This window comes from Vicugna pacos, chromosome 22 (genome assembly GCF_048564905.1).
Source record: "Vicugna pacos chromosome 22, VicPac4, whole genome shotgun sequence".
Taxonomy (NCBI): Eukaryota; Metazoa; Chordata; class Mammalia; order Artiodactyla; family Camelidae; genus Vicugna; species Vicugna pacos.
The window spans coordinates 29,147,305-29,162,036 of NC_133008.1; the positions used below are offsets into that span (position 1 = coordinate 29,147,305).

A 14,732-nucleotide genomic window follows, 5' to 3' on the forward strand; every position below is an offset into this window, starting at 1 on the left:
GAAGGTCCTGCATCTCCTCGCCGGCGATGCTGCCCTTGATCCTGTGGTTATGACACCAGATCTCCCCCCGGAGAGCTACCTTCTTACCTTTCAAACTCATAAAGCCCTTGGGAGAGTTACTTTGATGCTACGTAACCATCCTGTTTCTCCTTAAACTTTCACCCACGTGTTCTAGCGTTCTTCCATTGATTGGCTTCTCAGACGCGTTATATTTTGTTTTTATTGTCTTACTTCCCTCATGCGACTTGCAATTTGCAACATTCTTATTCTTTTGTTTAAACCTTTTCCTCCCCTGCTGAACAGAACCCGCAGGAGGGTGGGGACCGGATCTGTCCTGGTCCCTTCTGTGTCTCCAGGGCCTGGCGTGCACACACCATAGCTGCTTCACAAATATTTGATTGGACTTGACACCAATCAACAAATCCCAGCTGCTCAGTTCGCCTTGGTCACTCCTGTGTCCCCCGTGCCTGGCACGTCGTTCTGTGCAGACATCTCCTCCCCAGCAATGTTCTCTGTCTCCACGAGTTTCATTCTCCCAGCATAAAAACTGGAGCTCAGCGGAGGAAAGGTGGGAAGACAGATGAAGCTACCTGACCTCAGACAGCAAGTCTGTGAATTTGCAGCTGGATGCCTGGCCCAGCGGGGTCAGGAGGTTTGGGGATCCTGGAGGCAGGGAAAGTGGTCCAGCCTCCTCTTCACTGTGGCATTTGGGGAGGGATGGTTCACGCTCTGCATGCTGGCTTCCTCCTGGGAAAAGTAGGAAAAAGCAGAGCCCCAAGCACAAAGGGTGACGGGAGAGTCCACGGGCAACTCTATTCAGAGAGTGTTGGCTCCGCATTGACCCTGTTCACTGGACAGATACCAGGAGCTGAGCTGCTGAGCGGGAAGGACTCCCTGTGCCAATAAGTGAGGGCCATGTTGGACCTTAAACCCAGCTCCTCTCTCACCACATCACAGAGATGTACTTTTGGTTTCGAGCTGACAAAACCCACTGCATATCTCCTGTGAGTCAGGCACGGGGCCGGGGAGTGGGTGAGGGGTGAGAGAGAGGCAGGCAGAGAAAGACAGAGAGACAGAGACGCACACAGAAAGTAGCACGGGAGACAAGACGAGGGGAAGTTAGAGACAAGGAGACCCAGGGGCCAGGTGACGCGGATCAGGAAAGACCTCCGTGGAGAGACAGGGACAGAGACAGGATTCTCAGCAGGAGGCTTACAGCCAAATCAGACAGTAACAAACAGAGACATTGACACAGAGATGTAGAGAGGCTGAGACAGAGAAAAAGCTAGAGGGAGAGGAGCAGACACAGAGGCGGAAGCGAGAGGCACAGACAAAAAGCGACCCCAACAGAGAAATGGAAAGATCGAGGAGGGAGAGGAAGAGAGAGACAGAGAGAGATTCAGGGAGAGAGACAGAAATAGAGGTTCATAGAGGGGAGAGACAGAGAGACAGAGGCGCCCAGGGCCGCCGCCACTTGGATGATTCTTTATCATGAACCCCTCGCAGACCTCTAAATGCCCCTCCACCCCAGCCCCGTGGGGCCCCACGGGGCTCCTGAATCACAGCCCGGTTGGGTGGGTGGGTGTATTGCGTGCCTGCCCGTGTATGTGCAAATTTTGGATCCAAAGTACAAGAGATGCATTGAGGAAGGGAGGAAGATGTGACTTTGACTTCTGGGGAAATTAGCGTGAACACAGGCACATCTCATCACCCCATCCGACACCTGCTTTACATCTAACCGTCAGAGGAGCCAGCCAGCTCTGGCTGAGAAGGAGGAGGTCCCCGCTAGAAGCATTTGGGGAGGGAGGCAACATGAAGCAAAGAAAATCAAACTTAGAGCTGTGCCCAGTGTCTCTTCCCCTGCGAGGTTCTGGAACGACCGACCCTCCACCCCCCGCCGTGAGGTTTGTTGTGTGGTGATAGAAACCAACTCTCAGGCAAAAAAAGGAGTATAACGGGTTCCTGTAACAGGAGTACAGCTGTTTCGTGGCCTTCAGGCTCAGCTGGACCGAGGTGCTCAAATGATGGGTTTAGGACCTGGGTCTCTCCTGGTCTCTCTGTTCTGCTTTTGTGCTTTCTCCTATTCTCAGGCAGCATTGTAGATGGGGTTCACCCCGGAACGAGCCCAAGATGAGGATCTGAATGCCAGTGATTCCTTTTGGAAGTGATCTCAGAAGATACTGGGAGGGGAGTAGGGGGCAGGGACAGGAAGGGGAAGACAGCCTATGAAGGAAGCATTGCCGAGAGCAAGTTATCATGGGGACAGTGGAGCCCAGTCCCACTGCCTGTCTCTAGGAGGCGGGGACTGCCATGGCCCCCCGAGTTCTCTCATCCGAGGGCAGGAGATGGAGCGTTTGTCCCCTTGCTCCTGTCTGCCACCGGTTCTGGGCTACTCCCCATGGGGCTAAGTCCCTGGACACTCAGCCTTCCCTGCATGTGGGTCCCAACAGCCAGAAGAACCTTCAGCGGGAGTGTCTGCCACCCTGTCCACACCTTGGTCTTGGACTTCTGGCCTCTGGAAGCACAAGGCAGCACGTCCCTGTTGTTCTCGGCCGCCTAGTTTGTGGCACTTTGTCACAGCGGCCCTGGGAACCCGCATGTCCTGTTCATCAGCTGCCCGTCTCTGGAGGGCTCTCCCTCGACCCTCTCCCCTAGTGTTGCACACCTGCTCCTTTACTTACTGCATGTTACCTAAAGATCAACACTACGTTTTCCTTTAAATAGAAAATGTTGTGAGAGTCATACAAGAAAACCCTGTATCTCTTGCCACAAACAATGGGACCCACAAAAAACAAAGATACAGAAAACAAAATGATGTTTTAAAATGCCAGTGGGGCCAAGGACCTACCTCTTAGGGATTAGCGATTGCTGGAAAGGTGTTAAAGATGGTAATACCAGGCGAGACTTTCTTGAAGCCAGCCCCAGGGGAGGAGGACAGATGCCGCGACCCTCTATGGCTGGCTCCATGCAGGGCGCCCTCCCCTCCTGTCCTTCACATCCACTCACTCATTCAGGGCCATCATCTCCTCTTAGTCTCTCTCTGTCCCATTCCCTAGTCGTCCCCCCCACCCCAGTTCTCTGCTGCCTCTGTGGCTTCCTGGCCTCTCTCTCTCTCTCTCCATCCAGCAACCAGAGGGTTCTTTCAGAAACACAAATCTCTTTTTATTTCAGGAGGAACAAGTGAATTCATTCCCAACATAAAAGATCCAAGCAGTGCAGAAACACACAGAGTGGAAACGGGAAACAAAATCCAGCCATGTCCTGCCTCTACTCTACACTTCTCTATGGTTTCTCATTGTTCTCTGTGTAAACCCCAGGGCCATCGACGTTCAATGTTGCAGTCTGGCCCTGCCTGCCCTTCTCCTATCTCTCTCCCATCCTTGAATAAGACCCTCTTTTTGGCAACTCTGAATGGCTTGCCCTGTCCAATCATTCAACTCTAATTCTCTTCCTTTATCTCTTGCTCACCTCAGGACCTTTGCACATGCCACTTGCATTCCCAGCATGCTGCTCTCTGCCCCCTTATACCAACTTCATCCTTAATCACCCTCAGGTCTCAGCATGGTGACACCTTGTGTTTGGCTGACCTGATCCAGATGCAGACCCTAGGACAAGGATTCCATTGTGTATTCACAACTGCTGTAACAAAGTGCCACAAACCAGGGGGCTCAAAACAACAGAAGTTTCTTCCCTCACAGTTCTGGAGGCTGGAAGTCCAAAATCATGGTGTTAGCAAGTTTGATTCCTTCTTGCATGTTCAGAGGGAGAATCTGTTCCATGTCTCACTCCCAGCCTCTGGTGGCAGCTGGCCACCCTTGCCATTTCTTGGCTAGTAGACATATCATTCCAAATTCTGCCTCTGTTGCCACAGGGCATCCTGCCTGTTTGGCTCTGTGCCTCTTCTCTATCCTTGGCTGAGGGCTGCTCTGGGAGGTATTAGACCAACGGAGAAAACCTAAAGAATAAGTAGCCAGCCTGGCAAAGTGCAGTTGAGGAAAGAGAATTCTGTTTCTGACAGAGGGAATAGCATTTGCAAAGTTCTAGAGGTCAGCAAATCATGATGCATTTGGAGCATTGAAAAGCATTGAAACCTAAGGGATCGGCAGGGCTCTACCTTGGGAGAGCTTGTAGGCCACACAGAGGTGGGTGGACTTCATCTGGAGGGCAGTGGGGAGCCATGGGAGAGTTTAGAGCTTGGGAGAGACCAGAGGACTGAGATTTTAGAAATAGTCCTGACTGCTGTGTCGTGACGAACTGAAAGGGCTGTGGACGGAAGGCAGGGCTGTTTTGGGAGAATGCCAAGGTCGCACTCCTTGCTGGGCACTGATTGTGCATTATCTCATTTAATTTTCACACCACTGGTCCTGTAACATCGGTTGCTCATCATTAAACCCATTTTACAGATCTGGAAGCTACGGCCCAGAGAACTTAAGGAATTTACCTGGCATCACATACTTTGTCAATGGCAAAGCCAGGAATCAGGACTTGAGCGGGGTGCCCCACTGGGTAGGAAACAGACTCACAATGAAAGATTTGGGGAATGAGTAGTGGGGGATGATGGGGGAACTTGAGGCTGATGGCCATGGCTCTGGCTAAGGAATGGGGGACACATGGAAACTCAGAGAGGAAGCTCTGAGTTGAGAGAACAAAGCTGGTGCAGGCCCAGAGTCCTACCTGGTGGTGAGGACTTGAACCACCAATTCCTGCCAGCCCAGCCCTGACCTTGGCAATTTTCCCTCCCCCCACATTAAGTCAGTTAGACTCTGAGGACATATGAACTCAGACCTGAGTGATGAGAAAGAGCTAGCTACAGGGAGAAGGGGCATTCCAGCTTGAGCAAATAGCATGTGCAAAGGCCCTGGGGCAGAACCGTGCCTGGTATGTTGGAAGAACAGCAAGGAGGCCGTGTGGCTGGAGCAGAGTAAGTGAGGTGGAGAGTGGACGGAGGTTTGGAATCTGGGTTTTAAGAATTGACCTCATGGGTAGAAGGTGCCCTGAACAAGTCTGGATCCTCTGGGAATCTTGAGATGGGGTAACATTGGTCCCTTCCTCAGTGGGTCTTTGGGAGGCTCAGGGAGATGATGCTGGCAGACTGTGTGTGTGAGGGCTAGATTTGTGCCCCGGGGGGGGGGGGCCCGGCCCACATTGTGGCACCCCTGAGCCTTACAAGTCCAGGAGCTGGTGCTGCTCTGAGCCTTCCAGAAGTTTTTTCAAAGGCTGCCCAGCCCCCCAGGTCAGAAATCCAGGAATTCTGTCTCAGGTGGTGGGGGCAGGATGAAACAGGATGATGTCACAGAGGCTGGGGGCATCTGGAACCCTGGGGGCTCCTGGCTTCCGCATCATCTTCCAGGAAGGCCACCTGGGTAGGTTGGCTCCTCCTGGGACCAGCCTTCAAAGACACAATGCACCTTGGGCTGCTGCCAGGAGCCACTTCCGTCTAGGACCGCCAGGTCCCTGCTGCTCTGCTTAACTGTCCCTGAGCCCCTGTTCAAGGTCACCTCCATTCCCACCTGGCCACGGGCTCCCTGGGAGACCCTGGAGATGCCCGGAGGCCTCCTGTCCACCGTCCCCAGCGGGACCTAGCTCCACGCCACAGCCAGAAAAGGAGGGGCCGGCCATGGGGTGGCTGCGGCTGGTCCTGGCCCTGGTGGCCGTCAGGGCCTCTCTGATCCTGCTGGGGCTGCTGGTGCCCTCGCAGGCGGTGGTGCGGGCCGTGCTGGATGGCAACTCGAGCACGGTGGACTTTGCGGACTTGCCAGCCCTGTTCGGGGTCCCCCTAGCCCCTGGGGGCATGCGGGGCTACCTGATGGAGGCCAAGCCGGCCAACGCATGTCATCCCATCGAGGGCCCGCAGCCGGGCAACGGCTCCCTGGGCGCCATCGTGCTGATCCGCCGCTATGACTGCACATTTGACCTCAAGGTGCTGCACGCCCAGCGGGCCGGCTTCGAGGCGGCCATCGTGCACAACGTGCGCTCCAACGACCTGGTGCGCATGGCCCACGTCTACGAGGACCTGCGGCGCCAGATCGCCATCCCGTCGGTGTTTGTGGGCGAGGCCGCCTCGCAGGACCTGCGGGGCATCGTGCGCTGCGATAAGTCGGCCCATATCCTCCTGTTGCCCGACCACCCGCCCTGCCCGGACCTGGACTGCCACCCCGTGCTGGCCATCTCCTGGGTGCTGGGCCGCACCCTGGCCCTGCTCGCGTTCGCCACCTTCGTCCTGCAGCGCCTGTGGAACTGGCTGTGGGCCTGGTGGGCCCGTGGGCCGGCGGCCAAGGCGCAGGCCAGCCAGAGGGCCCAGGTGCGCACCTTCACAAGACGCAATGACTTGTGCGCCATCTGCCTGGACGAGTATGAGGAGGGTGACCGACTCAAGATCCTCCCCTGCTCCCATACCTATCACTGCAAGTGCATCGATCCCTGGTTCTCCCAGGCCACCCAGCGCTCCTGCCCTGTGTGCAAGCAGTCGGTGGCCGGCACGGAGGACGGCTCTGACTCCACTGTTGACAGCTTCGGCAACGAGGATGACCCCTCGTTGCCCGGCCACCACCCCCCGATCTGGGCCATCCAGGCCCGGCTGCGCGCCCGGAGGCTGGAGCTTCTGGTCCGAGCCAGTCCTGGCCGCCGCTGCAGCACCACCTCCGTGGGTGCGGCTGAGGCCAATGAGGGGCTCCCTGAACCCCTCTGAGACCTGCAGCACCCTGGCTGGTGGAGATCGGGGCGGGGAGGGTGGAACCTAGGAGTGTTTCTAGTCTGGAGACTGGGTAATAAAGTGGGTTTGAAAGCGGATACTCGCCCTGGCTGCTGTGGGCGCTCCGGGCCACAGGCCCTTTGTGCCACCCACATGGCAAACCCCAGCTGAGTCTAAGGCTGGCTCCCCGGCGTCCATCGGTGAGTGACGGGCTATGCGGCCCGGCGGGGGGCGTGTGTTCTTGGTTCATCATGCCCGTGGTGGCCCTGTGACGGGGCCCTCGTGCCCTGATTCCCATCCTGGGTACACGAGCAGCTGATTCCTTACATGCTTATTATCATTTAAACCTTAAAAAAAATAAACTTGTGATTTTGGAATACTTTTAGCTTTAACAGAAAAGTTGCAAAGATACTCCAGATAGTTCCCAGGGACCCCTCAGCCGGCTCCCCCTGCACGTTCACGTCTTACGTCCACACAGCACGTTGGTCTCCACCGAGGGAGCAGCGTGGGTACGTGGCGATGAACTACACTCCGGATTTCGTTTGCATTTCCCCATCATTTCAGCTACTGATAGTGGCAAATGTCAAACACACTGGAGTAGAGAGAATGGAATAATGACCCTCCCCACATGTACCCTTCACTTAGACTTGACAATTATCTACTCCTGGCCACTCTGGGCTTCTCTACTCTTTCTCCTCCCTTGCTCAGCTGCTGCAAATCCCAGATGTTTTTTCATCTGCAAATCTTTCAGTTTGCGTCTCTAAAGCAATAGTTCTCAACTGGGGTGGGGATTTTGACCTGCAGGGGACACTGGGCGATTTCTGGGGACATCTGTGGTCGTCATGACTGGGGAGGCTCCTGGCATTGAGTGGGTGGGGCCAGGGAGGCTGCTCCACACCCCAGGGTACCCAGCAGGGTCCCCCGGCAGAGAGCAGTCTGGCCCGAGGGTCCACAGTGCCGAGGGGAGAGACCGTGCTCTACAAGATAAGACCTCTTAAAAAACAACCCTGCAAACTCCAGTATCATGTCCAGAATAAAGATTCCTTAATAGCATCACATCCCCACCCAGGGAGCACATGGAAATGTGCACGTTTATGGCATACATGTTTTGTAGGCTGCTGAATCAGGATCCAGATAAAGTCTAGAGTCGCTGATGGTCTCTTAAGCCTCTTTTAATTGAGAGCTTCTCCCTCTATCTCCCTCTCACTCTTAAATTTTCCTTGTAATTTATTTATTTGATGCCACTGGGTCATTCTCCCTGCAAAGCTGTCCCTGATCTGGGTTTTGCTGATTGGGTGTCTCCGTGCTGTCATTTAGCATATTCCTCTGTCCTCTGTAGCTTCTGTTAATTAATTAATTAATTTTAATTGAAGTATAGTCAGTTACAATGTGACAGTTTCTGGTGTACAGCATAATGTCCCAGTCATATCATATATATATAATATATATATATACACATAAATATATTCATTTTTGTATTCTTTTTTGTTAAAGGTTATTATAAGATATTGAATATAGTTCCTCATACTCTACAGAAGAAATTTTTTAAAATCTATTTTTATATATAGTGGTTAACATTTGCAAATCTCCAACTCCCAAATTTATCCCTTCCCACCCCCTTTCCACTAGTAGCCATAAGGTTGTTTACTATGTCTGTGAGTCTGTTTCTGTTTTGTCGATGAGCTCATTAGTGTCCTCTTTTTTCTTTTTGTTATTTTTATAGATTCCACGTATAAGTGATATCATATATTTTTCTTTCTCTTTCTGGCTTACTTCACTTAGAATGACATTCTCCTGGTCCATCCATGTTGCTGCAGATGGTATTTTAACTTTTTTATGGCTGAGTAGTATTCCATTATATAAATATACCACAACTTCTTTATCCAGTCATCGGTTGATGGACACTTAGGTTGCTTCCATGTCTTGGCTATTGAAAATAGTGCTGCTATGAACGTTGGGGTGCCTGTATCTTTCTGAATTTGAGTTCCCTCTGGATATATGCCCATGAGTGGGATTGTTGGATCATAGGGTAAGTCTATTTTTAGTTTTTCGAGGTGTCTCCATACTGTTTTCCATAAGGCTGCACCAAGCTTCTGTTAATCTATATTTAGATTCAGGCACCAGCTCAGATGTGGTTTAATTTTATGGCAAACAGATAAGGTGTTTTTTCAGTGCCCAGTGTCCCCCTCCTCAGAAAGACTGAGCCATGTGAAGGGGTCTTCTGGGCAATGAATGAGGGGTATGTGTTAGGCTGTGGGGCAAACATAATCAGGGAGGTCCATGAGGGAACGCTGTATACAACTGCCTGGAGGCCACAGTGTGTGGGTGATGGTGGCATTTGCACCCGGTTGTTTGGCGTTGGCAGGTTCATAAGCGAATGTTTCTGTTGAGTCAAATGTTTTCTTTTTTACACACATGGGAGTGCTTTTCATTTGTGCTTTGCTGTCTGAAGTTTAGGACATAGCTGGGAACCTCCAAGGTAGTTCAGAGAAAGGATCTCACTTCTTGGATTGATGATGGCAAAGGATGGGCCCTCGGTCACACACCCTTGGTCTGGGGTGTGTGTTGGGGGGGCGCAGAGAGGTGGGCTGAGACCCCTGCATTCCTAGGAGATGGTAAAGACCTCCCAGCCCCCTTTGAGGGATTTTACTCCCAGCCCGATGGCCCTAAGGCCACAAACGGGGGCTACACTATCCATGGGACACTGCCTTGGTCACTCTACATGGCCCTCAAAGGCCAGGGCTGCCAAGCAGGGACAGGCCTCTCTGTCCAGCAGGCATGGGCTGGGATGAGGATAGAGAAGTGGAGATAGGGAAGGACAAGTGTAGCAGTTAGGCTCAGGGTTGGCCATGGGGTCCGAGACTCAACCAGAGCAGCATAAGCTGCTCATGAACGTGAGTGTAAGCAGGCAGGCCAGGGGTAGAATAGGGGCTCCAAATCTTATTGTTCCACACCGCCAGCAAGTGACCTCCTCATGGGACCAAGTAGCTGCTGAGCTCTAGCTATCATATCTGCAGTCAACGAGGAGGAAGAGGTGAGGAAGGCCTCACCCTCTCCCTTTAAGGACACTTCCCAGAAATCCTATATACCATACCCTATTGGCCAGGACTTAATCATGCGGCCACACTTGCTTGAAAGAATGCTGGGAAATGTAGTCTTTATTCTGAATGGCCAACAATCCACCTGAAAACCATGGAAGAGGAGAGAACAGAAGGTAGGGGTGGCCGGCATGCTTGCCACATGGACACATTCGTGGAACCTGGCCCACAAGAGCAGCCCAATACCTGTTTGTTGCATGAGTGAATGAATCGATGAAGGAATGAATTCCCACAGCTCTAGCTTGAGGCTCCTTCAAGGTCATGGATACCACAGGGGAGCAGGCAATCCCAGTTCATGGGGCAGATGACCTTTCTCATAACCAAGCCAGCAGAGGGAGTGAGCTCACCAACACTAGTGATGAAACCTAGCTCTTACTGAGGCCCTACTATGTTCCAGGCCCCGAGCCACATGACTTCTTTCCACTATTAAACCTCTCTAAGCCTTGGTTTTCACATCTGTAATATGGGCACAGTAACAGTACCTGCCCTTCAGGATTCGCCAAGTATGCACAGTGCCTGACACCTACTAAGTCACTGTTTGTTGTGAGGCGGGAAGCCCCATAAAAAGACTGGCAGGACCCCCAGGCAGGGCCACTACTCTCCTGCCAGCACCATTGGTTCCCTGGCCCAGAGGCTCTATCTCACTTTTTGCCTCTGAAACGGCTAACTTACACCTAAAATTCTATTGGTTCCCTGAGCTCACTTCTGATTGGTTAGCTCCTTCACTCCTGATTGCTTATTACTCTCATTTCTGATTGGTCCACTTCCCTAACTTCTGATTGGTCCTTTTGTAGTACTTCATTTGCATGGAGCTCACTCCTGATTGGTTATTTCTCTCACTCTTGATTGGTCTATTTCTACAAAGCTTGTTCCTGCTTGGTCAACTTCTATTATACTTTATTTGCATATGATGTTGAAAAGTGTAAAATTGGCAGCCTATAAAGGCCTGTGTAAACCTGCAGACGGGGGTCCAGAGCTTGGAGTGTTAATTCTTCTGGGCCCACCGGCATAATAAACCTGTTTTCCAACTCTCTGAGCGCTTTCTTGCCCCGGATCCAGGTTGCTGTCACAACTGAGCTGTAACACCGAGCTGTAACACCAAGCTGTAACACATTTTTTTCCGCAACAGTTGATTGACTAAATGAACTGTCCATAGTCCAGGTATAATATTGGGTAATCAGGCTGTGACCAGGGAATCTCAGCTGCTGTATTAACCCAAAGGGAGGTGCCTGATCCAACCCAGAGAATCTGGGAGGCTTCCTAACGGCAGTGTCTTCTATACTGAGAGCAGGAAGAGCAGGGTTCAGCACTGTGAAAAGGAAGTGCGAGTCTGGCAGCTGAAACAGCATGGACAAAGAACCCAAGTAGCCTAGCCTGGCATACAGTAGGTGCTTAATAAGTGTACATAGAGCTCCCTGTCCCCAAGCAGGTCCAACATCCTCGGAGAAGAGGCCTTAGATCATCCCAGCCTCCTCAGTTCCCCAGTAGACAGGCCTGGGCCCTTCTCCAGCCGCCTTCAGGAAAGCCGGGTGCTGCCAAGGACTGCCGGCTTAGCGAGCCCAGCCGTGCCAGCCCCATTGGCCCCGCCTTGGCTGCTGCTTTAGGTAAGCACTGCCTCCTACCCAGCCAGCCAATGCCCCTCCTGCGTTTGTCTAAGGGGGAGTGTGGCCAAATGGGGAGACTGAGGCTCAGAGGAGAGGGAGACCAACCTCAGTGATGGGGGTGGACTCAAGGATAACAGTATGGTCAGCAAGACCACAGAGCACGTACGCCAGGGCGGATGCCGGGCTGTGCTCTTTCCTGTGCTGACTCCTTGTATCCTGAGCCAGGCTCCTGTGCGTACCCCTATTTTCCAGAGGGAGAAACTGAGTCCGTGAGGAAGGGTGTGGCTTGCCTGGGGCCACACACCTGGAAGCTGACTGAGCCAGTGGCAACAGGGACCTCAGTCCAACACCCAAGATAGTCCTTTTCATTTATAAATGGCTCTGACTTTGAATTCTGCATTCTGCTGGCCTCCACTTTCCCATGTGTGGATCACAGCACCAACTGTCTGTCTGAACAACAATTTCTGCTGACCACCTACTTGTTCAAGCCTATGCTGGGCACCTTAGATGTAGCCATGACCAAGGCAGACCCAGTCCCTGCCAACACGAGATTCCCAGTCTAGTGGGGGGTGGGTGGGCTGTGCCAAGGCTGTAGCATGGTGACAAAGGCTGTGATGGGGGATGGATAGGTGCTGCAAGAGCCCGCAAGGGCACTTGCCCCAGCCTGGAGGGTCAGGAGAAGTCGTCTCAGGCAGGTGGCATCTACTGCAGGATCTAAAGCAACTGGGCAGGGGTAGGAAGGGTGTTTCAGGAGGAGGGAACAGCATATGTAAAAACCCAGAGTCCTAAAAGGCACAAGGGTTCTCAACCTTACTGGCCACACACCCTCCTCAACACACATTTTTAATAATAAGTCATGACACTTCAAGTCCATGACAAAGCTCTCAGCAGCAGCCTGAAAGTATTTGGGCTCGACTACAGTAGAAAGACAAATGGAATTAGGTCCTATTATAATCAATCCTATTTTCCAGATGAGGCCACTGAGGCCCAGAGAAGTTGAGTGACTTGCCCCAGGGCAAACAGCTCAGAAGGGATAAAGCTGGGTGAATGTTGGAATGAGAGGCAGAGGGATCCCCCACTACCAGGCTGGGTTGCTTAAGGCATCCCTCATCCCTGGCTCTGACCCAGCCCCTAATCCCAACCTCCTTTGGCGGGTACCAATCAACTCCAAAGTGGCCCAAGTACAGTGTGCTTGTCACCTCCTTGACTCCACACCTTCTGCTCCTAATGATACAACCAATGAAAAGCAGATTCCAAGGCACTGTGATTGCCACTCCCAGCAGCCACTGGAGGCAACTGCAAAATGATGGAGGCCACAAGGAGGCTGGCTGCCAAGATCTCAGCCCTGACAGCATCTGGAATGAGGGCTGCAAAAGTTGTGATTCATCACCAGACCCTCCTTTCTTCCTCCTCCTCTGTCCCCTCCCCACACCCTGTCCTCTTGCTAGCCCACCCCTCACAGCCTCCCAGCCAAGTCCAGGAGGGGAGGATGTTTTTAGGAACAGATGGCTGCCTTCCTCGCCCAGTGCTCTGCCAGTTAATTAACGCCGCCTGTAATTAAACTTCCCACAAATTAGCTGTCAGCTACGCTAAAGGGAACTGTCCCTCTCAAATGCCACCTTGACTTGCTGAATTGTGAGCCTTGTCGACAAAATAATTAAAGGCAGAGGGAGGCAACCAAAATGTGGAGGCTTTTTTTTTTCCCTTTTCTTTTCTAAATCTCTATCAGTGTCTGTGGCCAAGTGTGCCCATCCAGGACCTGGGAATACAACAAGGCTGTTTTCTGAGGTTCCATGGATTAACGCCTTCCATCATGAAGGAATTTTTACTGAGCACCTATTGTGTACCAGACACTGCGCTGGGAGCTGGGCACTCAACAGTGACTGAGATAGACATAGTCACTGTCTTCTTGGAATTTACATCCTTAACATACATTTTTAAAAGCAAAAGAAATAGATAAGGTTATTACAGCTGGGAGAAGAGCATTCAGGGATAAGGAACAGCCAGTGCAAAGGCCCTGAGGCAGGACTAGTCATGATAGGGGCTGGACTGGGTGGAGACAGAGGAGAGGGCAGAAGTGGGCTGATCTGGGATAGATTTCGTAGGCACAGGCAACTGGATTGGCTGATACAGCAGTTCCCCCTTATCTGTGGTTTTGCCTTCAGTGGTTTCAGTTACCAGCAGTCAACCACGGTTCAGAAATATTAAACAGAAAGTTCAGGAAATAAACAATTCATAAGTTTTATTTTATTTTTTATTGGCGAATAGTCGATTTACAATGTTGTGTTAATCTCTGGTACATAGCATAATGATTCAGTTATACATATATATATATTCTGTTTCATATTCTTTTTCATTATAGGCTGTTCCAAGTATTGAATATAGTTCCCTGTGCTATAGAGTAGAACCTTGTTTACCTAATTCATCAATTTTAAATTGTTGCCATTCTGAGCAGCATGATGAAATCCTGCCCAGTCCTGCTCTGTTCCCCCCCCCCCGCCCCCAGGGCTGAATCACCCTCTTGTCCAGTGTCTCCCGCCCACTAGTCGGTTGGTATCCGTCTTGGTAACCAGGTCGACTCTCATGTTATTCCAGTGCTTGTGTCCAAGTAACGCTTACCCTACTTCATAGTGGCTCCAAACGCAAAAGTGGTGATGCTGGCAACCTGAATGTTCTCTGTGCCCTTCAGGGTTCGCCGAGTATGCACAGTGCCTGACACCTACTAAGTGGCAAACGTCATCATGTGTGTACGTAGAGGGAAAAACTCACTATATCTAGGGTTTGAGTCTATTCAGGGTCTCAGGCGTCCATGGGCAGTCTTGGAATGTATCCCCCGTGGAAAAGGAGGGACCACTCTATGTATCCTCTGGAGGGGAAGGCGAGAGAAGCAGAAATAAGGGAGCAGCAGACTCCTGGATCTCGGACCCGGAAGCAGAAGAAATGGACAGTTGACCCACAAAGACGCCTGGTTTCCACAGAGCAAAGCCTTAAAAATAAAACAGTCTTCAGCATGAGATAGGCGAGCTGCCAAGGCGCGGGGAGTGTGGTTGGATGGAGGGGCCCTCCAGGCCTCTGCACCCTAGTCTCCCCTGGGGTCTCCCCCGCATCAAGGATGGGGGTGAATGGTGCCCACACCTGTAAGGATGTAGTCAGGTCCTGACAGCTGCCGAGTAGAAATGCTCAGAGACCACAGGGGAGACCAGCGATGTGCCCACCAGATGCCCATCTTCTGCAGAGGCTCCAGCCCAGCACCCAGGCATCAGAGGAGCCTTATGGGAGCCTCATCAGGCAGGCAGGAATGCCAACATGGAACTCTGTATTCTTGCCCGCCCGGGATTT

At 52.1% G+C, this 14,732-nt stretch overlaps 1 protein-coding gene and 1 long non-coding RNA gene across 2 annotated transcripts; one reads left to right on the forward strand and one right to left on the reverse strand.

Annotated features, from left to right (window-relative positions):
* Positions 1 to 204: 204 nt before the first annotated feature.
* Positions 205 to 5,160, reverse strand: LOC140688481 (uncharacterized). The gene is made up of 2 exons (XR_012063211.1): positions 4,442 to 5,160; positions 205 to 747 (listed from the first exon to the last, which is right to left on the reverse strand). It is a non-coding gene; the product is annotated as an uncharacterized lncRNA (long non-coding RNA).
* A 145-nt stretch (positions 5,161 to 5,305) lies between these two features.
* ZNRF4 (zinc and ring finger 4) lies at positions 5,306 to 6,789 on the forward strand. The gene has a single exon (XM_031689813.2). The coding sequence runs from the start codon at positions 5,618 to 5,620 to the stop codon at positions 6,686 to 6,688; it is 1,071 nt and encodes a 356-aa protein (XP_031545673.2). The 5' UTR covers positions 5,306 to 5,617; the 3' UTR covers positions 6,689 to 6,789.
* The last annotated feature ends 7,943 nt before the right edge of the window (positions 6,790 to 14,732 follow it).